Source organism: Zalophus californianus, chromosome 7 (genome assembly GCF_009762305.2).
Source record: "Zalophus californianus isolate mZalCal1 chromosome 7, mZalCal1.pri.v2, whole genome shotgun sequence".
NCBI lineage: Eukaryota > Metazoa > Chordata > Mammalia > Carnivora > Otariidae > Zalophus > Zalophus californianus.
The window spans coordinates 117,609,943-117,633,633 of record NC_045601.1 but is presented as its reverse complement, the minus strand read 5'-3'; the positions used below and the strand labels follow the sequence as shown (position 1 = coordinate 117,633,633).

Below are 23,691 nucleotides of genomic sequence, written 5' to 3'. Positions count from 1 at the left end.
AATGGGGGAGAGGATTACCCTAAGTGAAATAAGTCAAGCAGAGAAAGACAATTATCATATGGTTTCACTCATACGTGGAACATAAGGAATAGCGTGGAGGACCACAGGGGAAGGGAGGGAAAACAATGGGAAGAAATCAGAGGGGGAGATGAACCATGAGAGACTCTGGGCTCCAGGAAACAAAGTGAGGGTTACAGAGGGGAGGTTAGGGGGAGGATGGGCTAACAAGGTGATGGGTATTAAGGAGGGCACATGTGCTAATGAGCACTGGATGTTATACTCAACTAATGAAACGTTGAACACTACATCAAAAACTAATGATATGTTGACTAACTGAACATAATAATAATAAAAAATTATGAAAACAAAACAAAACTGAAGGCATCACTATCCTGGACTTCAAGCTCTGTTACAAAGCTGTAGTCATCAAGGCAGTATAGTACTGGTTTAAAAATAGACTCATAGATCAATGGAACAGAATAGAAAACGCAGAAATGGACCCACAACTATATGGTCAACCAATCTTTGACAAAGCAGGAAAGAATAGCCAATGAAAAAAAAAAGACAGTCTCTTCAACAAATTGTGCTGGGAAAACTGAACAACAACATGCAGAAGAATGAAATTGGACCACTTTCTCACACCATACACAAAACTAAATTCAAAATGGATGAAAGACCTAAATGTGAGACAGGAAACCATGAAAATCCTAGAGGAGAACACAGCAGAAACATCTTTGACCTCAACCGAAGCTACTTCTTATTAGACACATCACCACAGGCAAGGAAACAAAAGCAAAAATGAGCTTTTGGGACTTCATTAAGATAAAAAAAACCTCTGCACAGCAAAGGAAAAAATCAACAAAACTAAAAGGCAGCCTACAGAATGGGAGAAGATATTTGCAAACAACATCTTTGGTAAAGGGTTAGTATTCAAAATCTACAAAGAACTTATCAAAGTCAACTCTCAAAAAACAAAGAACCCAGTTAAGAAATGGGCAGAAGACATAGACGCTTTTCCAAAGAAGACATCCAGATGGCCAACAGACACATGAAAGGATGCTCAACATCACTCATCATCAGGGATATACAAATCAAAACCATGATGAGAAACCATTTTAAACCTGTCAAGATGGCTAAAATTAACAACACAAGAAACAATGGGTGTTGGTGAGGATGTAGAGAAAGGGGAGAGAGGATCTGAAGCAGGCTCCACATCCAATGCAGGGCTTGATCTCATTACCCTGAGATCATGACCTGAGCCAAAATCAAGAGTTGGACGCTTACCCCACTGAACCACACAGGCGCCCCTGCTCTATTCTTTATTATTGCCTTCCTTTTACTGTCTTTAGGCTCCATTCGTTGTTCTTTCTTCTAGCTCCTTAATGTGTATGTTTAGGTTGTTTATTTGAGATTTTTCTTGCTTCTTGAGGTAGGCCTGTGTTGCTATATACTTCCCTCATAGTACTGCTTTTGTGCATCCCAAAGGTTTTAAACCATTGTGTTTTCATTTTCATTTGTTTCCATGTATTTTTTTATTCTTTGATTTCCTGGTTGACCCATTCATTGTTTAGTAGCATGTTGTTTAACCTCCATGGATTTGTGGTCTTTCCTGATTTTTTCTTGTGATTGACTTCACGTTTCATAGCATTGTGATCATAAAAGTTGCATGGTATGATTTCAATCTTTTTGTATTCATTGAGGCCTGATTTGTGACCCAATATGTGATCTATTCTGGGGAATATTCCATGTGTACTTGAACAGAATGTGTATTCTGCTGTTTTAGAATAGAATGTTCTGAATATATCTGTAAAGTCCAACTGGTCCTGTGTGTCAATCAAAGCCATTATTTTCTTGTTGATTTTCTGTTTAGATGATCTGTCCCCTACTATTATTGTATTATTATCAATTAGTTCCTTTATGTTGGTTATTGTTTTTTTTTTGCTATGCTACTTTTTAAAAAATTTTTTATTGTTATGCTAATCACCATATATTACATAATTTGTTTTGGTGTAGTGTTCCATGATTCATTGTTTGTTCATAACACCCAGTGCTCCATGCAGAATGTGCCCTCTTTAATACCCATCACCAGGCTAACCCATCCCCCTCCCCTCCTCCCCTCCAGAACCCTCAGTTTGTTTTCAGAGTCCATCATCTCTCCTGGTTCGTCCCCCCTCTGACTTACTCCCCTTCATTCTTCCTCTCCTGCTATCTTCTTCATTTTCTTTTTTCTTAAAATATGTTGCGTTATTTGTTTCAGATCTGTGATTCAACAGTCTTACACAATTCACAGCGCTCACCGTAGCACATATCTTCCCCAATGTCTATCACCCAGCCACCCCATTCCTCCCACCCCCAACCACTCCAGCAACCCTCAGTTTGTTCCTGAGATTAAGAATTCCTCATATCAGTGAAGTCATATGATACATGTCTTTCTCTGATTGACTTATTTCACTCAGCATAATACCCTCCAGTTCCATCCACGTCATTGCAAATGGCAAGATCTCATTCCTTTTGATGGCTGCATAATATTCCATTGTGTATATATACCACCTCTTCTTTATCCATTCATCTGTCGATGGACATCTTGGCTCTTTCCACAGTTTGGCTATTGTGGACATTGCTGCTATAAACATTGGGGTGCACGTACCCCTTCGGGTCCCTACATTTGTATCTTTGGGGTAAATACCCAGTAGTGCAATTGCTGGATCCAATGGTAGCTCTAATTTCAACTGTTTGAGGAACCTCCATACTGTTTTCCAGAGCGGTTGCACCAGCTTGCATTCCCACCAACAGTGTAGGAGGGTTCCCCTTTCTCCACATCCCCGCCAACATCTGTCGTTCCCTGACTTGTTAATTTTAGCCATTCTGACGGGTGTGAGGTGGTATCTCATTGAGGTTTTGATTTGGATTTCCCTGATGCCGAGCGATGTGGAGCACTTTTTCATCTGCCTGTTGGCCATTTGGATGTCTTCTTTGGAAAAATGTCTGTTCATGTCTTCTGCCCATTTCTTGATTGGATTATTTGTTCTTTGGGTGTTGAGTTTGATAAGTTCTTTATAGATTTTGGATACTAGCCCTTTATCTGATATGACATTTGCAAATATTTTCTCCCATTCTGTCGGTTGTCTTTTGGTTTTGTGGACTGTTTCTTTTGCTGTGCAAAAGCTTTTTATCTTGATGAAATCCCAATAGTTCATTTTTGCCCTGGCTTCCCGTGCCTTTGGTGATGTTTCTAGGAAGAAGTTGCTGCGGATGAGGTCGAAGAGGTTGCTACCTGTGTTCTCCTTTAGGATTTGGATGGACTCCTGTCTCACGTTTAGGTCTTTCAACCATTTGGAGTCTATTTTTGTGTGTGGTGTAAGGAAATGGTCCAGTTTCGTTCTTCTGCATGTGGCTGTCCAATTTTCCCAACACCATTTGTTGAAGAGACTGTCTTTTTTCCATTGGACATTCTTTCCTGCTTTGTCAAAGATAAGTTGACCATAGAGTTGAGGGTCCATTTCTGGGCTCTCGATTCTGTTCCATTGATCTATGTGTCTGTTTTTGTGCCAGTACCATACTGTCTTGACGATGACAGCTTTGTAATAGAGCTGGAAGTCCGGAATTGTGATGCCGCCAGCTTTGCTTTTCTTTTTCAAGATTCCTCTGGCTATTCGGGGTCTCTTCTGGTTCCACACAAATTTTAGGATGATTTGTTCCATTTCTTTGAAAAAAGTGGATGGTATTTTGATGGGGATTGCATGGAATGTGTAGATTGCTCTAGGTAGCATTGACATCTTCACAATGTTGGTTCTCCCAATCCATGAGCATGGAACGTTTTTCCATTTCTTTGTGTCTTCTTCAATTTCTTTCTTGAGTATTTTATAGTTTTCTGAGTACAGATCCTTTACCTCTTTGGTTAAATTTATTCCTAGGTATCTTATGGTTTTGGGTGCAATTGTGAATGGGATCGACTCCTTAATTTGTCTCTCTTCTGTCTTGTTGTTGGTGTATAGGAATGCCACTGATTTCTGTGCATTGATTTTATAGCCTGCTACTTTACTGAATTCCTGTATGAGTTCTAGCAGTTTTGGGGTGGAGTCTTTTGGGTTTTCCACATAAAGTATCATATCATCTGCAAAGAGTGAGAGTTTGACTTCCTCTTTGCCGATTTGGATGCCTTTGATTTCTTTTTGTTGTCTGAGTGCTGTGGCTAGGACTTCTAATTCTATGTTGAATAGCAGTGGTGAGAGTGGACATCCCTGCCGCGTTCCTGACCTTAGGGGAAAAGCTCTCAGCTTTTCCCCATTGAGAATGATACTCGCTGTAGGTTTTTCGTAGATGGCTTTTATGATATTGAGGTATGTACCCTCTATCCCTATACTCTGAAGAGTTTTGATCAAGAAAGGATGCTGTACTTTGTCAAATGCTTTTTCTGCATCTATTGAGAGGATCATATGATTCTTGTTCTTTCTTTTGTTAATGTATTGTATCACGTTGATTGATTTGCGGATGTTGAACCAGCCTTGCAGCCCAGGGATAAATCCCACTTGGTCGTGGTGAATAATCCTTTTAATGTACTGTTGGATCCTATTGGCTAGTATTTTGGTGAGAATTTTTGCATCCATGTTCATCAAGGATATTGGTCTGTAATTCTCCTTTTTGATGGGATCTTTGTCTGGTTTGGGGATCAAGGTAATGGTGGCCTCATAAAATGAATTTGGAAGTTTTCCTTCCATTTCTATTTTTTGGAACAGTTTCAGGAGAATAGGTATTAATTCTTCTTTAAATGTCTGATAGAATTCCCCTGGGAAGCCATCTGGCCCTGGGCTTTTGTTTCTTGGGAGATTTTTGATGACTGCTTCAATTTCCTTAGTGGTTATAGGTCTGTTCAGGTTTTCTATTTCTTCCTGGTTCAGTTTTGGTAGTTGATACATCTCTAGGAATGCACCCATTTCTTCCAGGTTATCTATGGTTATTGTTTTATGTATTTGAGTGCTCCCATGTTGGGTGCATAGATATTTAAAATTGTTAGATCTGGTTGGATTGTCCCCTTTATTATGATATAGTGCCCTTCTTTTTCCCTTGTTACAGTCATTATTTTAAAGTCTAGTTTGTCCACTATAAGTATTGCTAGTCTGGCTTTCTTTTGACATCCAATTGCATGATAAATATTTCTCCATTCTGTCACTTTCAGTTAATAGGATTGAAAGAACTAATGAAATTCAGCCATTCTTGTTTTCTAAGCCAATGGCTTTGGGGAAATGTTCTCCTTATGTGTTGCCCTGTGTGCTCCTCCCTCTCTCTTGCCCTTCTCCAAGACTATGGTTCCCTCCCTGTCCCAGCACCCACAATCCCTTTCTCCCCTAAACCATGTCTCCCCACCTCCTACATTTTTCTATGTGGCTCTTCTCTCCCTTTAGTTATGGATTTTGTTCTGTCAGTCTTCAGGTAAATTTCTGGGGCATTTAGGATGATTTGATAGTTATCTTGTTGTGTTCATGGGTAGAGGCAAGCCTAGGGTCCTCCTACTTCTCTGCCATCTTCTTCTTTCCAATGGAAGTTTGTACCTCTTAATCCCCTTTACTATTTCTCCCATCCCACACTCTCTTCCCCTCTGGCAACTGCCAGTTTGTTCTCTGTATTTATGAATTTGTTTTTGGTGTTTTGTCTGTTGGTTCCTTTGTTTTGTTTTCAGATTCTACATATAAGTGAAATCATATATCTTTCACTTATAGAGGTTTAGAAGTATTACATAGTCTGCACTATCAGCATTATCTTTTTAAAATTTATTTATTATGTTATGTTAATCACCATACATTACATCATTAGTTTTTGATGTAGTGCTCCATGATTCATTGTTTGCGTATAACACCCAGTGTTCCATCAGCATTATCTTTTGTCTTTTTAGTTTTTTCGTGCTCTTAGATGTACACCTTTATACCAACATCACAAAAATATTTCACCTTCTTTTCTCCTAATATCTTTTCTGTAAAATATATTGAAATGTAACATACAAAGAGAATTTGCTACTAATTTTAAATGTACAACATAACAAATATTCACAAAGTGAATACACCTGAAAAATCACCCAAATCAAGAAACAGAGCTTAATTAGAATCCAGAAAATCTATTTTTCCCTTTCAGTTATGATTTCCTCAAGGGTAATTATATTATGATTTCTAACCTCATAGATTAATTTTTGTCTGTTTATGAATTTCACATATGTGGATGGACTCTTTTGTCTGTTTTTGTTGTTGTTGTTGTTGTTTTGTTCTTTTTTTGTTTTTTTTGTTTTTTTGTTTTTTTGCTTACCATTATGTTTGTGAGATTTTTCTGTGGTTAAGTGCATGTGGTTGTAGTTCATTCCTATCTCCTTTTTATTGCTTTGCTATTTACATTTAGATTTTTAATCTATGTAAGTATTATTTTGGTATTAGAGTTTATAGAATGCTCAAAATATTTGTTCCTAATTATACCACTTATTTCTATACTATTAGCAAATGATGTAGAAAATCTGTACCAAATTACAAATGAATATTTTCCATAAACTCATAGATACCAGGGCAAATTATAAATACTCTCTGTGTTCATAATGATTTATCTGTCCATTTCTTTGACAATATCATAGTGTTTGCATTTCTAAATCTTATTCTCTGCCCAAACTTCTAAAATTGTAATGTTTTTCTTCATTTTTGCATGTGTTAGGTCAATCTTAAATTAATACTTCTCATTTGATTTTTCTGACAAGATATCTATAGACTTATTTTCTCCATCTTCTTTTTTATTGATAACTCAGAATATATTCATGTTTATTTATTATTATAACTGTCACATTGTATTGTTTGATGATTTCAGCACTGTTATGGCCTGATGCTTAGCTTTAACATCTGCATATTTCTTTTTTTTAAATTATTATGTTATGTTAATCACCATACATTACATCATTAGTGTTTGATGTAGTGTTCCATGATTCATTGTTTGCATATAACACCCAGTGCTCCATGCAGTACGTGCCCTCTTTAATACCCATCACTAGGCTAACCTATCCTCCTACCCCCTCCCCTCTAGAACTCTCTGTTTGTTTTTCAGAGTCCATCCTCTCTCACAGTTCGGCTCCCTCTCCGATTTCCCCACCTTCATTCTTCCCTTCCTGCTATCTTTTTCTTTTCTTTTTTTTTTTTTTAACATCTATTGTATTATTTGTTTCAGAGGTACAGGTCTGTGATTCAACAGTCTTACACAATTCACAGTGCTCACCATAGCACATACCCTACCCAATGTCTGTCACCCAGCCACTCCATCCCTCCCACCCCCACCATTCCAGCAACCCTCAATTTGTTCCCTGAGATTAAGAATTCCTCATATCAGTGAGATCATATGATACATGTCTTTCTCTGATTGATTTCTTTCGCTCAGCATAACACCCTCCAGTTCCATCCATGTCATTGCAAATGGCAAGATCTCATTCCTTGTGATGGCTGGATAATATTCCATTGTATCCACTTCTTCTTTATCCATTCATCTGTCGATGGACATCTTGTCTCTTTCCACAGTTTGGCTATTGTGGACATTGCTGCTATAAATAACAGGTTGCATGTATCCCTTCGGATCCCTACATTTGTATCTTTGGGGTAAATACCCAGTAGTGCAATTGCTGGATTGTATGGTATATTTTCAACTTTTTGAGGAACCTCCATACTGTTTTCCAGAGTGGTTGCACCAGCTTGCATTCCCACCAACAGTGGAGGAGGGTTACCCTTTCACCGCATCCCCGTCAACACCTGAGGTTTCCTGACTTGTTAATTTTAGCCATTCTGACTGGTGTGAGGTGGTATCTCATTGAGGTTTTGATTTGGATTTCCCTGACGCCAAGCCATGTTGAGCACTTTTTCATGTGTCTGTTGGCCATTTGGATATCTTCTTTGGAAAAATGTCTGTTCATGTCTTCTGCCCATTTCTTGATTGGATCATTTGTTCTTTGGGTGTTGAGTTTAAGAGGTTCTTTATAGATTTTGGATACTAGCCCTTTATCTGATATGTCATTTGCAAATATCTTTTCCCATTCTGTCGGTTGTCTTTTGGTTTTGTCGACTGTTTCCTTTGATTTGCAAAAGTTTTTTATATTGATGAAGTCCCAATAGTTATTTTTGCCCTGGCTTCCCTTGCCTTTGGCAATGTTTCTAGGAAGAAGTTGCTGTGGCTGAGGTCGAAGAGGTTGCTGCCTGTGTTCTCCTTTAGGATTTTGATGGACTCCTGTCTCCCATTTAGGTTTTTCAACCATTTTGAGTCTATTTTTGTGTGTGGTGTAAAGAAATGGTCCAGTTTCATTCTTCTGCATGTGGCTGTCCAATTTTCCCAACACCATTTGTTGAAGAGACTGTCTTTTTTCCATTGGACATTCTTTCCTGCTTTGTCAAAGATGAGTTGACCATAGAGTTGAGAGTCCATTTCTGGGCCTCTATTCTGTTCCATTGATCTATGTGTCTGTTTTTGTGCCAGTACCATACTGTCTTGATGATGACAGCTTTGTAATAGAGCTGGAAGTCCAGAATTGTGATGCCACCAGCTTTGCTTTTCTTTTACAACATTCCTTGGCTATTCGGGGTCTTTTCTGGTTCCATACAAATTTTAGGATGATTTGTTCCATTTCTTTGAAAAAAGTGGATGGTATTTTGATGGGGATTGTATTGAATGTGTAGATTGCTCTAGGTAGCATGGACATCTTCACAATATTTGTTCTTTCAATCCATGAGCATGGAACGTTTTTCCATTTCTTTTTGTCTTCTTCAATTTCTTTCTTGAGTATTTTATAGCTTTCTGAGTACAGATCCTTTGCCTCTTTGGTTAGATTTATTCCTAGGTATCTTATGGTTTTGGGTGCAGTTGTAAATGGGATCAGCTCCTTAATTTCTCTCTCTTCTGTCTTGTTAGTGTACAGGAATGAAACTGATTTCTGTGCATTGATTTTATATCCTGCCACTTTACTGAATTTCTGTATGAGTTCTAGCAGTATTGGGGTGGAATCTTTTGGGTTTTCCACATAAAGTATCATATCATCTGCAAAAAATGAGAGTTTGACTTCTTCTTTGCCGATTTGGATGCCTTTGATTTCTTTTTGTTGTCTGAGTGCTGTGGCTAGGACTTCTAATTCTATGTTGAATAGCAGTGGTGAGAGTGGACATCCCTGCTGCGTTCCTGACCTTAGGGGGAAAGCTCTCAGTTTTTCCCCATTAAGAATGATATTTGCTGTGGGTTTTTCATTGATGGCTTTTATGATATTGAGGTATGTACCCTCTATCCCTATATTCTGAAGAGTTTTGATCAAGAAAGGATGCTGTACTTTATCAAATGCTTTTTCTGCATCTATTAGGATTACAGTTTTTCTTTTGTTAATGTATTGTATCACATTGATTGATTTGTGGATGTTAAACCAACCTTGCAGCCCAAGGATAAATACCACTTGGCCATGGTGAATAATCCTTTGAATATACTGTTGGATCCAATTGGCTAGTATTTTGGTGAGAATTTTTGCATCCATGTTCATCAAGGATATTGGTCTGTAATTCTCCTCTTTGATGGAGTCTTTGTCTGGTTTTGGGATCAAGGTAATGGTGGCCTCATAAAACAAGTTTGGACGTTTTCCTTCCATTTCTATTGTTTGGAACAGATTCAGAAAAATAAGTATTAATTCTTCTTTAAATGTATGGTAGAATTCCCCTGGGAAGCCATCCGGCCCTGGGCTTTTGTTTGTTGGAAGATTTTTGATGACTGCTTCAATTTCCTTAGTGGTTATAGGTCTGTTCAGGTTTTCTATTTCTTCCTGGTTCAGTTTTGGTAGTTGATACATCTTTAGGAGTGCATCCATTTCTTCCAGATTATCTAATTTGCTGGCATAGAGTTGCTCATAATATGTTCTTATAGTTGTTTGTATTTCCTTGGTGTTGGTTGTGATCTCTCCTCTTTCATTCATGATTTTGTTGATTTGGGTCATTTCTCTTTTCTTTTGGATAAGTCTGGCCAGGGGTTTATCAATCTTGTTAATTCTTTCAAAGAACCACCTCCTAGTTTTGTTGATCTGTTCTACTGTTCTTTTGGTTACTATTTCTTTGATTTCTGCTCTGATCTTTATTATTTCTCTTCTCCTGCTGGGTTTAGGCTTTATTTGCTCTTCTTTCTCCAGCTCCTTTAGGTGTAGGGTTAGGTTGTGTATTTGAGACCTTTCTTGTTTTTTGAGAAAGGCTTGAATTGCTATATACTTTCTTCTTAGGACTGCCTTTGCTGCATCCCAAAGATTTTGAACAGTTGTGTTTTCATTTTCAGTGGTTTCCATGAATTTTTTAAATTCTTCTTTAATTTCCTGGTTGACCCATTCATTCTTTACTAGGATGCTCTTTAGCCTCCATGTATTTGAGTTCTTTCCGACTTTCCTCTTGTGATTGAGTTCTAGTTTCAAAGCATTGTGGTCTGAAAATGTGCACGTAATGATCCCAATCTTTTGGTACCGGTTGAGACCTGATTTATGACCTAGGATGTGATCTCTTCTGGAGAATGTTCCATGGGCACTAGAGAAAAATGTGTATTCTGTTGCTTTGGGATGGAATGTCCTGAATATATCTGTGAAGTCCATTTGGTCCAGTGTGTCATTTAAAGTCTTTATTTCCTTGTTGATCTTTTGCTTAGATGATCTGTCCAGTTCAGTGAGGTGGGTGTTAAAGTCCCCCACTACTATTGTCTTGTGGTCGATGTGTTTCTTTGCTTTTATTATTAATTGGCTTATATAACTGGCTGCTCCCATGTTCGGGGCATAGATATTTACAATTGTTAGATCTTCTTGTTGGATAGATCCTTTAAATAGGATATAGTGTCCTTCCTCATCTCTTATTATAATCTTTGGTTTAAAATCTAATTTGTCTGATATAAGGATTGCCACCCCAGCTCTTGGTGTCCGTTAGTATGGTAAATGGTTTTCCACCTCCTCACTTTCAATCTGGGGGTGTTTGGGGCTCTAAAATGAGTCTCTTGCAGACAGCATATTGGTGGGTCTTGTTTTTTAATCCAATCTGATAGTCTGTGTCTTTTGATTGAGGCATTTAGCCCATTTACATTCAGGGTAACTATTGAAAGAGATGAATTTAGTGCCATTGTATTGCCTGTAAGGTGACTGTTACTGGATATTGTCTGTGTTCCTTTTGGGTCTATGTTGCTTTTAGGCTCTCTTGGCTTAGAGGACCCCTTTCAATATTTCTTGTAGGGCTGGTTTCATGTTTGTAAATTCCTTTAGTTTTTGTTTGTCCTGTAAGCTTTTTATCTCTCCATTTTCAGTGACAACTTAGCTAGATAGAGTATTCTTGGCCTCATATTTTTCCCATTTAGTGCTCAGAATATATCATGCCAGTCTTTTCTGGCCTGCCATGTCTCTGTGGATAGGTCTGTTGCCAATCTAATATTTTTACCATTGTAGGTTACATATTTCTTTTCCCAAGCTGCTTTCAGGATTTTCTCTTTGTCTCTGAGACTTGTAAGTTTTACTATTAGATGTCAGGGTGTTTACTTTTGAGGGGGTTTTTCTGTGTCTCCTGGATTTTCATGCCTGTTTCTTTCCCCAAATTAGGGAAGTTCTCTGCTATAATTTGCTCCAATATACCTTCTGCTCCCGTCTCTCTTTCTTCTCCTTCTGGGATCCCAGTTATTCTAATATTGTTTTGTCTTATGGTATCACTTATCTCTTGAATTTTGCCCTCGTGATCCAGTAGTTGTTTATTTCTCTTTTTCTCAGCTTCCTTATTTTCCATCATTTGGTCTTCTATGTCACTAATTCTCTCTTCTGCTTCTTTTATCCTAGCAGTTAGAGCCTCCATTTTTATTGCACCTCATTAATAGCCTTTTTTATTTTGACTTGATTAGATTTTAGTTCTTCTATTTCTTCAGAAAGGGTTTCTCTAATATCTTCCATGCTTTTCAAGCCCAGCTAGTATCTTTAAAATCATCATTCTGAACTCTAGTTCTGACATCTTACTAATGTCCATATTGATTAGGTCCCTGGCAGTTGGTACTACCTCTTTTTCTGTTTTTTGAGGTGATTTTTTCCATCTTGTCATTTTGTCCAGAGGAGAATAGATGAATGAGAAAACAATATGGTAATAGGGTAACAACATCCCCAGAAAATAGACACTAAACAAATCAGAAGAGACTTGAAACTGGGGGAAAGGAAAGGGAAAGGAAGAAAAAGAAAAAAAGAAAGAAAAAGATAAAAACAAAAACAAACAAACAAACAAAAGAAAAAACAGAATATGATGAAATATGATCAGGGTGGTGCACAGATCAGTGCCACACACTAGATTTGGGGTGTATTTTGGTCTGTTAGAAGAAAGTGCCTCCCAAAATTTTAAAGAAAGCAAAACTTATATATGTACAAAAAAGGGTTAATACGATGAAGGGATGGAATATGACTGTAAAGATGAAAATTATAAAAGATTTTATAAAAGGAATTGATAAGATAAAATGTTGGTTGAAAAAAGAAAGAAGAGGATTTTAAAAAGTGGGGGAGAGAATGTGATCAGGCAGGAGGCTAGAACAAAGCCACACACTAAAGATTTGGGGTATTTTTGGTCTGTTAGAAGAAACTGTATCCCAAAATCTTAATGAGAGAAAAACTTCTATATATATACCAAAAATAAAGGTAACTACTATGAAGGGATAGAATATGACTCTAAAAATGAAAAATAAAAAGATTTTTTAAAAAAGGGATTGATAAGATTTTGGTTGAAAAAGGGAAAAAGAAAAATTCAAAAAAAAAAAGAAAGTTGTCCACAATAGCCAAACTGTGGAAAGAGCCAAGATGTCCATCGACAGATGAATGGATAAAGAAGAGGTGGTATATATACACAATGGAATATTATGCAGCCATCAAAAGGAATGAGATCTTGCCATTTGCAATGACGTGGATGGAACTGGAGGGTGTTATGCTTAGTGAAATAAGTCAATCAGAGAAAGACATGTATCATATGACCTCACTGATATGAGGAATTCTTAATCTCAGGAAACAAACTGAGTGTTACTGGAGTGGTTGGGGGTGGGAGGAATGGGGTGGCTGGGTGATATACATTGGGGAGGGTATGTGCTACGGTGAGCACTGTGAATTGTGCAAGACTGTTGAATCACAGATCTGTACTTCTGAAACAAATAACGCAACATATTTTAAGAAAAAAGAAAAAGAAGAAGATAACAGGAGAGGAAGAATGAAGGGGAGTAAGTCAGGGGGGGAGAGGAACCATGAGAGATGATGGACTCTGAAAAACAAACTGAGGGTTCTAGAGGGGAGGAAGGTAGGGGGATGGGTTAGCCTGGTGATGGGTATTAAAGAGGGCACATTCTGCATGGAGCACTGGGTGTTATGAACAAACAATGAATCATGGAACACTACATCAAAAACTAATGATGTAATATATGGTGATTAACATAACAATAAAAAATTTTAAAAAATGCAAAAAGAAAAGAAAGTTAAAAAAATTAACTTTGAAAGACTAAAGAATCATGGTAAAAAAAGCCATGAATTCTATGTGCAGTATTCCCCTACTGCTTGAGTTCTGCCATTCTAATTGATCCGTAACCTGTTCTTGGCCGACTGTTCTTGCTGACCATCTGGGGGAGGGGCCTGTTGCTGTGGTTCCCAAATGTCTTTGTTGGAGGTGGAATTGCCTGCCCTTTCCGGGCCAGGCTAAGTAATCTGCTCGGGTGTGCTCTCAGGAGCTTTTGTTCCTTGCAAGTTTTCCCTTAAGCCTTGGAGGATGAGGGTGAAATGGGGGCCTCCCAATCTCTGCCTGGGAGGAGCCGAGAACTTGGGGCCCCACTCCTCAGTGCGCTCCCAGATAGAAGCAGTCAGTCACTCCCGTCTCCCTGGTCTCCAGCTGCTCTCCATGCTCACCCGGCCTGTGACCAAGCATTTCTATCTCTGTCACATAACCCCATGTGGAGTCTCCAAACCCAGCAGATCCCTGCGGTGCACTCCTACACTGCTTCCCCGGGGGGAGGAAGGGAAGTCTCCCGGATCTGCTGCTCTTTGGGTCCCTGCTGGAGGAGCAGTGGCCCAACTGTGCCATGGATCACAGTTTATGGCAACCCTGAGCTGAGAGCCCGCTCCTCAGCTCTGTCTCTGCAGCCAGCTTCCCTGCTCTGATACCTGGGAGCTCTGCCTCACTCACCCCGGTCTTTCTGTGACCCCAAGGTTCCTGAGACCACACTGTCCCAGCGAGGGTTCCAGCCCCCGCTTAGCCACTGGAGTGACGTCCCTCAGCGGAGCAGACTTCTAAAAGTTCCAATTTTGTGCTCTGCTCCTCTATCACTTGCCAGAACGGCTGATGGAGGCCCCCTCCCCCACCATCTATCCTCCCGAATATCGCCTCGGATTCACTTCTCCGCAGTCCTACCTTCCAGAAAGTGGTCATTTTTATGTTCAGAGAGTTGCTGCTATTCTTTTCTTTGATCACCTCCTTAGTTCGTAGGTGTTCAGAATGGTTTGATCCCTATCTAGTTGAATTCCTGGGACCAGACGAAATTTAGGTCTCCTGCTCCTCCACCATCTTGCTCCTTCCTCCCAATTTTTATCCATCTTCTTCATGTATAACTTTATTAAAAAGAATCCAAATCAATTAGGTCTTAAAGGAAAGAGTGACAAACTCTCCTGAGCCATGTTACTGTGATCCCACTCTAGTATCTTCCTAGTAGGAAGTCATAGTTTTTCACAGTTCCAGACATAACCTCACATAAGTCATGTCATTTTTTTTCAGTGCCTTTCCCATATCCATTCATTGACTGATGTATAAAAAGTCCAACCTTTAGAAGCAGTTGGTTGGTTATATATCTACACTTATCTACCATTCAGTTAAACTTTGCCTAGTACAACTGCTTCTATGCTCAGGAAAGGGCATCTCTTTCTCTTCTTCTCTCTCTCTCTCTCTTAAATAATTATTTGTTCATTTGTCAGAGAGAGAGAGAGCACAAGCAGGGGAAACAGCAGTAAGAGGGAGAAGCAGGCTCCCCACTGAGCAAGGAGCCTGATGCAAGACTTGATCCCAGGAACCTGGGATTATGACCTGAGCTGAAGGCAGACACTGAGCCACCAAGGTGCCCTGTTCCTCTTTCACAACATAGGTATAGTTTTTGCTTATTTCAACTTGGAGCTTCATTTGTTATATTCTTCCAGGAGACACAAGGTCTATTTTTGTCTATTAGTATTTTCTTCCTAGGCCTTGACTGTGCATTTTGCTGATGACCAGTTTCTTTTTTTTCTTCCTCTTTGATATCTTTTTTTTCCTATTTCCTCTTAACTTCCTTTTTATTGTTTTTTTTAATCTTAATTCAAGATAGTTAACATACAGTGTTATATTAGTTTCAGGTGTACAATATATAGTGATTCAACAATATAGATTCAATAATTCTATACATTATTCAGTGTGCATCATGGTAATCTCCCTCATCTGTTTCACCCACCCACCCCCCAGCACACACAACCCTCTGGTAACCATCAGTTTGTTCTCTATAATTAAGAGTCTGTTTTGCTTATGACCAGTTTTACTCACTTCTATTAATTTCCTTTGTTCAAGAGAGTTGGCAGCTCCCTCCAACAATTCTGAAGATTGTCTTTCAGATTGTTTTCTGTTTTTTACAAGTGTGTCCCTCCCAAGCAGATCAGGATCTGATAGTAAAAATTATTAGTGGCATTATAATTTTTAGCCAAAAAAAGACAAGATCTCTGAGATTTCTAATATATTTCCTATACCTGAGGAATCAAAGTAGGACTGAGCTGGCCCTAAGGGGATCCATATCATGAGATATTAAGTTTTAACAGACAAAATAACATATAGCTTTAGAAGCCAGGATAGCCATTATTCTCAAAGAGACAATGGATTCTTCTAGTATTCTAGTAATGTAATGTTTTAATATGGGTGCTGGTGACATGGATCCACTAGTAGACCCAACCTGTGCAAAGTTGAAGAGGAGAGGTGGCGGAGAGAAAAGAAATAAATGAGAGTGGAAAACTTAAAAAAAAATAGATCAGCTCCTTCATGGAATAACTTCACCTGGCTACCTTCATCTTTTAGATATTCTCTACTCAGGGGAAGAAAGAAAATTTGGAAAACATGCAAAATGAGATTGTTTAAGGAAGTGACTACAAGAAGACTCAATTTAATCACAGAAAGGTAGTCTTCCTTAAAACTTCAATATGTGGAATAGATAGATATAGGACAGATATAAAAATATTTTGGTGTTTTCCTGAAAGAACTTAACACTGGTAAAATTTACTCTGCTCTTTTCCTTTTATGGCCAATTGCAGATAAGCCTATCTGCATATCTGCAAATGTGTAGAGCAGATGTGGTAGGCATCAGTATGGAGTCTAGTATCAGCTTCAAATCTCTTGAGATTTAGCCACAGTTACCCATTTATGTCATGAAAGAAGAAAAGAAACCCCCTCTTCCCACCAAGAATGATGGTGCTTTGTCCATATCCCCACACTGTGTAAAATTAGGGGCTCAGGATCAAAGGCGTCCAGGTCTCAAATGAATGACTTTCTCCTTTCCAGGTCTGGGTTCTGGTCCTCATGTTTTCATGGTGGGTCCGGAAGATAAAGGAATAAGGCTGACATGCACAGGCAAGGGGTGGTTTCCCCAGCCTGAGATAAAATGGACAGATGCAACGGGAGAGAAGATACCATCTCTCTCTGAGGATGAGACCCAAGATGATGATGGGTTGTTTCAAATAGAGGCATCCCTCATTGTGAGAGACACTTCAAAGACAAAAGTGTCCTGCTCCATGAAGAACCCCTTCTTTGGACAAGAGCAGGTGGAAACCATTTCTATCCCAGGTCAGTGTTGCTCATTTGGGGGACAGGACAGGTGTGAGGAGGGGATATTTAGGAATTGGGATGGGATAGGATTGGTTGGTAATGTTTTTAATCAGGTTTTGGGGGCCTCTGTATCAGAATCCTTCTTCCCTAGGACCTCTCCTTGGAAGGTAGCATTTGCTGGGACTTTCTTCATACTTGGGATTTTCCTGGGTGCTGTTGTGTTTTTGGCTTGGAAAGAACGACAAGAGAAAAAAAGAGTACAGGAAATCCAGGAGGAAAAAGAGAAGGAAAGTGAAGCCAGAGGTAAAACTGAATCAGACTTGGGGGGATCTGTGAACTTATGGGTTTGTTAGCTGTGCATATGGATGGAATCTGTTGGAACAGAGAGACGTGAGTGTACTTAGTTAGAACCTCAAGACCTCCAGTAAGACATGGAGTCAAGGGCCTTTATGAGAAAAATATTATAATAATAGAGTCCAATGGAGAGAGAAAGTTCATTGGTATAAACATGGAGTTAGGAAAAAATGGTTGTAGTAATTCTCAGGATTAATTTCTTGATCTAGGTATACGGAATTAGCATTCAGGATCTGGGCTTAGGTAACATAGTCTAGAAAATAAACCTTGGACTTGTTTTCTATAAAATGTTTTGTTATTTTCTTTCCTTTTTAGAATCGCTTGAGAAAGAACTTGGTAAGTGTTCCATTTTTCTTTGTTCTAGTAGATGTACTAGAAGCTACGTACTTTGCATCTCACAGGTTGTTATTCCTTTTCAGTCAGAAGGAAGCAGTTATATCAGCAAGGTGAGTAATATTGATGTTATAGTTGGACCAACCATCTCATCCCTCTGTTTTGATCATCTCCTGTTCACCTTGCTAGTGAAGGAGGGCTTCCCCACCCTAAATAGGGTAAGATGTTTAGACACATGGCACCCAACACTGGACATATGAGCTTGACAGCAGTTTATTAACCACCTATACTCACATCCTGGGGGAGGAGGACACCACAAGCCACACAGGACCACATGTTGCACTTGTGAACAGGGTGAACCAGCAGGGGCTGAGGGAGTCAAGCTTTTTAGTAACCACAGGGTGAGGTGCTACTGGTTTCTGTGGAAGTATGTGATTGGCTTGTTTGAGTAATTTTGCAGGCTGACAGGGAGGTGAAGGCCATTAGGTTGAGGACCAGGTGGGATTCAACTGGCTCAACTGATAGGAAAATTAGTTGAGTGTGGAGTTTCTCCTGCTGAGTGGAGGGATATCTGGTGAGAGCAGGGGAGCTTACAGGCATTTAGAGCCCTTTGACGTTCAAAGACGTCAGGCAGCACATGAAATTTTAGGCTCTACAGTACACTCTCACAAAGTTTATCTTCTTCTCTTCCAAAAGAATCAGAACTTCATAGTTTATCACAGATATGTTAGTGGAATGTGGGAAATGTGAGAAATAGAATAGATTAAAGAAGACAAATACCCCAGAATTGTCATTGAAGTGATGAATACAGAAATATAGCACTATCATAAATTTTCATATTTCACATGGTTGCAGCAATTTAATACTCTGGAGTGAAGATCCTGTGAATGGGAAAATCTAATTCCTTTGTTTTATTTCAGACTGGAAAAAAGCAAATTTATATGCTGGTGAGTAATTGATGTTGTCTTGGGACTTCAGGCACCCCAGGATTTCATGAGGCACTTCCAGAGCATTTTTCAGAGATGTGCTATATTCTGGAAATTTTATTTTGAATGTGGGAGCCCAAAAAAATAAGGGAATAAGGGTAAAACATCACAGTAGTTGAGAAGACATATTCTTGATGTATTTTCCCATTTTTTTTTTTTTTAGACTGGAGAAAGGAACAATTCAAAGCAGGTGAGTGACTTTATTATTTTGTCCCACATAATCTCTGTTCTACAAATGAGAAACTCTTACATTTATATAAACTCCCAGTAAAACCTGGTTGGTTTTCCATTCATGGCTTTCAGTTCAGTCTCAGTGTCATGCTGAAATGTGAACAGATTCCTTACTTTTCTGATATCATTCATTCATTCAGCATTAACTTATAGAACTATTTGTTCAAGGCCAAATAAATAAAGCTGATCTGATCTCTGACTTCATGGAAAAGTACATGTACAAATTGTAGTGAAGGTTATGAAGGAATAAGAGATTTCCATGAGAGAAAAAAAATGGTGGATTGAAGGAATTTCCCTGAGGAACTGATTTTTAATCTGAAACTTAATTGATATGGTGGACTTATTCATTTGATTAACACTGCAAGAGCAGTTCGGTCAGAAGGAAGTCTGTTACACTGGCCTGAGACAGAGAAGAGCTTGTTGTATCTCAGTGTAAGTGGAAAACCATCTTAGAATCTTTCCAGAATTATTAGTTGATTATCAATTTCTAGTGCATGCTGCTTTGCTCTGAATATCCCTGCATCCACAAATATTTCCTAGTTAATTTAATCCTCCAAAAATTAAAGCACATTCTACTATCCCCACATACAAATTCTTATGAGAGAAATTCTAACTATTGAAGATGTTTGATTTGAGAAGAAACAGATTAATTACTGCTGGTATTGGTCCTATTGCTCCTATTACTGCTGGTATTAATGTTACTATAACTATTGGAAGCTAAAAAAAAATGGCAAGTGTTCATCATGGGCAAGACATAGTTGTAAGTTCTCTACACATTATCTTGTTTATTTCTCACAATAGTCCTATGCTGAGGTATCATAATTGCATATATCATTATGAAGGTAAGGTTGAGGATGAGAGAAGCAAAGTAACTTCAAGATTGCACTTACTAAGGATAAAGTGATTATCAAAATGCCTATCTTTCTCACTACAGAGCCTAGGATTTCAACCATTAGAAATCTAATAAAAGTACATGAGAAGTGGGTGACTAAATAATTATGTAGTAAATGATACCAAATGAAAATGATACCAAAGAAGCTTAAATGAAAGTAGGTACACTGTGATTGGACTCTGACAGGGCTTTATTATTAAGAGCAAGCAGTAAAGTGAAGACATTAGAGGGAGGCTAGAGGGACTCCATTCTGAAATACCTGACTCTGGGAATCTTCAGGTCAGGCAGACAGAGCTCTTGCCTAGATGGTCTCAGCCCATCTGGAACAAATGGTTACTCAAGCTCATCCAGCCTTGGCCTTCTATGATATACACACATATCTCCTGTGTATGGACATGGGACAAACCATAACTTGTTTTACCTCCTCTTCTGTGGCTCTCCCTCTTATTTTCCTTCTTTCTCCTTTCTCTGTATTTGCATCTTTCCTAAGGCCAGCCAGTTTCCACTGCGGAATGACCTATATTTCCCCCTCTACCTACAGTTGCTGTTACTCTGGATCCAGACAGTGCTCATCCCAATCTCATCATCTCTGAGAATAGAAAACAAGTTTCTTTAATGGAAAATGTTCCTCAGAACTGTGATGGCTCAGTATACCAAGGACAAGAGGAATCTGAAGCTGTCTTCAGTGTTCTGGGCCAAAATTACTTTCACACAGGGAGACATTACTGGGAGGTAGAAGTCAATATTGGGACAGAAGCTGGACCTGAAACTAAATGGGCTGTGGGTGTTTGCTCAGATACAGTAATAAGAGATAAGTGGTTTGTAGAATGTCCAGAGAAGAATTTCTGGGTGATAGGATACAAGAAAGGAGAAGTCAAGGTTCCCACCTTCTCAAAGTCACTTTCACTGAGGCAGCATCCTCAAAGGATAGGAGTTTTCTTGGACTGGGAAGATGGAGATGTGTCATTTTACAACATGGTTGATGGGTCGCACATCTATTCCTTTACTGGAATCACCTCCTATGGGACCCTCTGTCCTTATTTTAGCCTTCAGGGTGTTGGCACATCTGTGACCGTCTGCTCAACTTCAGATTGCACTGAAAATTGTCCTGATTCTTCTCCAAATACCTCTGTAACTCATTTAAGGAGTGGTGACATGGGTATCCCTCAAGAAGCTAAGCGTCTGTTACCTCCATAGGAAGTGAAGTGTCAGCACCTCCGCCGCTCCTGCTCAGGCTTTTTATTGGTATGTTCTCCAAGAAAGCTGCCCCTGTGTGGAGAGTAGGTCTGCTTCACTAGATATGATTTCAGCCCCTTTCAAAGAGGCAAAGGCAGAAAGGGAAATGGGACAACTGAAAAATGGGGGAATTTCCTCTTGTGTTACTTTTGGGGAAATAAGGTGTCTTTTTGAGCAGCAACAATTTGTCACAAGAAAATTCCAAACAAATGCCTGGTCTCTCTTCTGTTCTGGTACTCAGTGTGTATTGAAGTAAATATTTTTAAAAACTACATTTAAAAAGAAAAATCTCTCTTCCCACTATTTTTGTTATCAAATATGAAGGAGGGGTGGTGTTTGAAGGGAAGAATCACAGTTGAGTGAATTCTTAAGGCATGTTACTACTATTGTAGATACACAAACGTGTTCAAGTCTTGTGAAAGTTAATAGTTCAGCTGGCCCTTTCTTCAGGTTCATGTCCACTGACCTTGAAACCTGGAGTTCGCCATGCAGTGGGGAGGACTGATGTAGAACTATATACCATTTGAGCAGAAGCCCAAGGCTTCTGTGAGGGAAGACACACACACACACACACACACACACACACACACACACACACTTTTTTTTTTTAACAAATTCTCACTGGTTAGCAAGTCCTGAATTGTGTCCTATGTGAACATGTGAATGAAAAAAAAATTGATGTTGCAATTTATACTTTCAGAGAAAAATATTCAAATAAGAATGAAGAAACATCTGAAGGCTTCATGGAAAAAGTCACTGCTAACACTGGCATTTTTTTTTCCTTTCTGACCATCTTCTTCCCACTATTGAGAGTTTCTGTGCCTTTGGTGCAACTAAGGCTTCACTATGTTTATGCCTTCAAGGATATAAAATATGAGCTTCTTCTGTTAAATGAGCCCCCTCTTCCTGGATATATAGAAGAATCCACTTAGATTTTTCTACACTATTAACAGATCTTTAAACCTTAAGTCCCATTATCAACCTCTCTTGGAAGATGTATCTTCTTAGCAAAATTTCACTGACACACTAAGTGGTAAAACCAGTATTGGAATCCAGGAAGAATGAAGCCAGAGCCCAGAACATTAACTCTACTGACAGGAAAGAAAATACTTATATAACAAGCAAGCAAAAATAAAGGCAGGAGACAGGTAAATGAATGGACAAGTATTAATAGCTATAATCAAATGGACATGGTGGATAAGAAGGGATTTCTGGACCTGAGAACCCTTTACATGGAGATAACCACAAAATAGGAACAAATGGGATTGGAACTATGATATAGAACAGGAAGGATAATGGGTTCCATTTTGGATATTTTACTTTTGTTATATATTCAGAACAATCAGCAATTTCCAAAGGTTTCCAAATGAGTTTTTAAGTATCTCACCTGAAGAAACTAAATTCATATTTTGTTCTACAATGGGATTCCTCCACCTGTCACTCCTCCACTCATTTTTTTTAGAAAAGCCAGCATAAAGTACTTTTATTGCAATCATAAAACTCCAAAATGCTTATGTAGTGTGGGGAGGTAGGAATGGGGTAGGCAGCAATAATTTCTCTCACCAAATCACCACACAGGACAGCAAAGGGGTGCAAGGGGGAAGAAAAGCCAGGAAACTGAGCTCAACAGGGGGAGCTGAACATCAAAGCCAGGAGATGTTGAAGCTGTGATGACCAGCATCATTTTCTCAAGACAGCACCCAAAGGTTTGTCATGATGGCTGGACTTTCATTGGGTGTCTACGAACAGCACCTTCAATTTAAAGTTTCAATTAAAGTTCTTAAAATTTGGGAAGTGGAGCTTGGGTAACTATGAGATTACAAAAGTCCTGATTATTCATTAGAAAAACCACAGGGTGGGGCGCCTGGGTGGCTCAGTTGTTAAGCGTCTGCCTTCCGCTCAGGTCATGATCCCAGGGTCCTGGGATCCCTCCTCGGAGGAAAGCCTGCTCTCCCTCTCCCACTCCCGCTGCTTGTGTTCCTGCTTTTGCTATCACTGTCTCTGTCAAATAAATAAATAAGATCTTAAAAAAGAAAAAAAGAAAGAAAAAGAAAAACCACAGGGTGGAAAATAATAAAATAATAATAATAATAATAATAATAATAAACCAGACCACAAAGAAAGCTTCAGAGGTCCCTACTGGCCTGGGGACAGATACCTGTAGTGTCCAGCATCTCAGTGAGCATGATCTGCTTTCATAAGGCAGAGAGTTTAAGGTGAGGCTGGGGTTGGGCAGTGCAAAAGTTCTTCCCCTCCCCACTTCAGTTTCAGGTAGGGCTTTTAATCTGACCCAAGAACATCTCTCAACTTGGAGAGTAATTCAACCCTCAACAGCACCTCAAATCTGCTATGGCTTTGCAGAGCAGCAGCAAAAATGTTTAATATATAATAGACACAAATTTCATCCAAAAAATAATAACAAAATAAAGATTCTTGCATCCCCTCCCACACTAATTCCTACCCTAAAGTTAACCCATGGGGCACCTGGGTGGCTCAGTCGGTAAAGTGTCTGCTTAGGCTCAGGTCATGATCTCAGGGTCCTGGGATCGAGGCCCACATCGGGCTCCCTGCTCAGCGGGGAGTCTGTGTCTTCCTCTCCCTCTACCCCTCCTCACTCTTTATGTGTCCTCTCTCCCTCTCTAAAGTAAATAAATAAAATCTTTTTTTTAATTTAAAAAATAAAGTTAACCCATTATTTGTACTATTTATATCTTACTAATACGTAAGTGGAAACCTAGATCCAAAAGACTAAAACTGAACCTTCACCCCAAAACAAAAACAAAATAAAATGAGTAACTTGAGATATAGGTCATATAGTTTAAGCCAACACACA

General features: G+C 39.0%; 1 protein-coding gene across 1 annotated transcript in view; it reads left to right on the top strand.

The window, feature by feature from the left end:
* LOC113927648 (butyrophilin subfamily 3 member A2-like) overlaps nucleotides 1-21,130 on the top strand; it is a 38,674-nt gene extending 17,544 nt beyond the window's left edge. The window contains exons 4-10 of the mRNA XM_027603641.2: nucleotides 16,563-16,844; nucleotides 16,962-17,129; nucleotides 17,496-17,516; nucleotides 17,600-17,626; nucleotides 18,434-18,460; nucleotides 18,663-18,689; nucleotides 20,164-21,130. Of these exons, the coding sequence (XP_027459442.2) occupies nucleotides 16,563-16,844; nucleotides 16,962-17,129; nucleotides 17,496-17,516; nucleotides 17,600-17,626; nucleotides 18,434-18,460; nucleotides 18,663-18,689; nucleotides 20,164-20,819 (1,208 nt within the window). The 3' untranslated portion in view covers nucleotides 20,820-21,130. The remainder of the gene's footprint in view (nucleotides 1-16,562; nucleotides 16,845-16,961; nucleotides 17,130-17,495; nucleotides 17,517-17,599; nucleotides 17,627-18,433; nucleotides 18,461-18,662; nucleotides 18,690-20,163) is intronic.
* The last annotated feature ends 2,561 nt before the right edge of the window (nucleotides 21,131-23,691 follow it).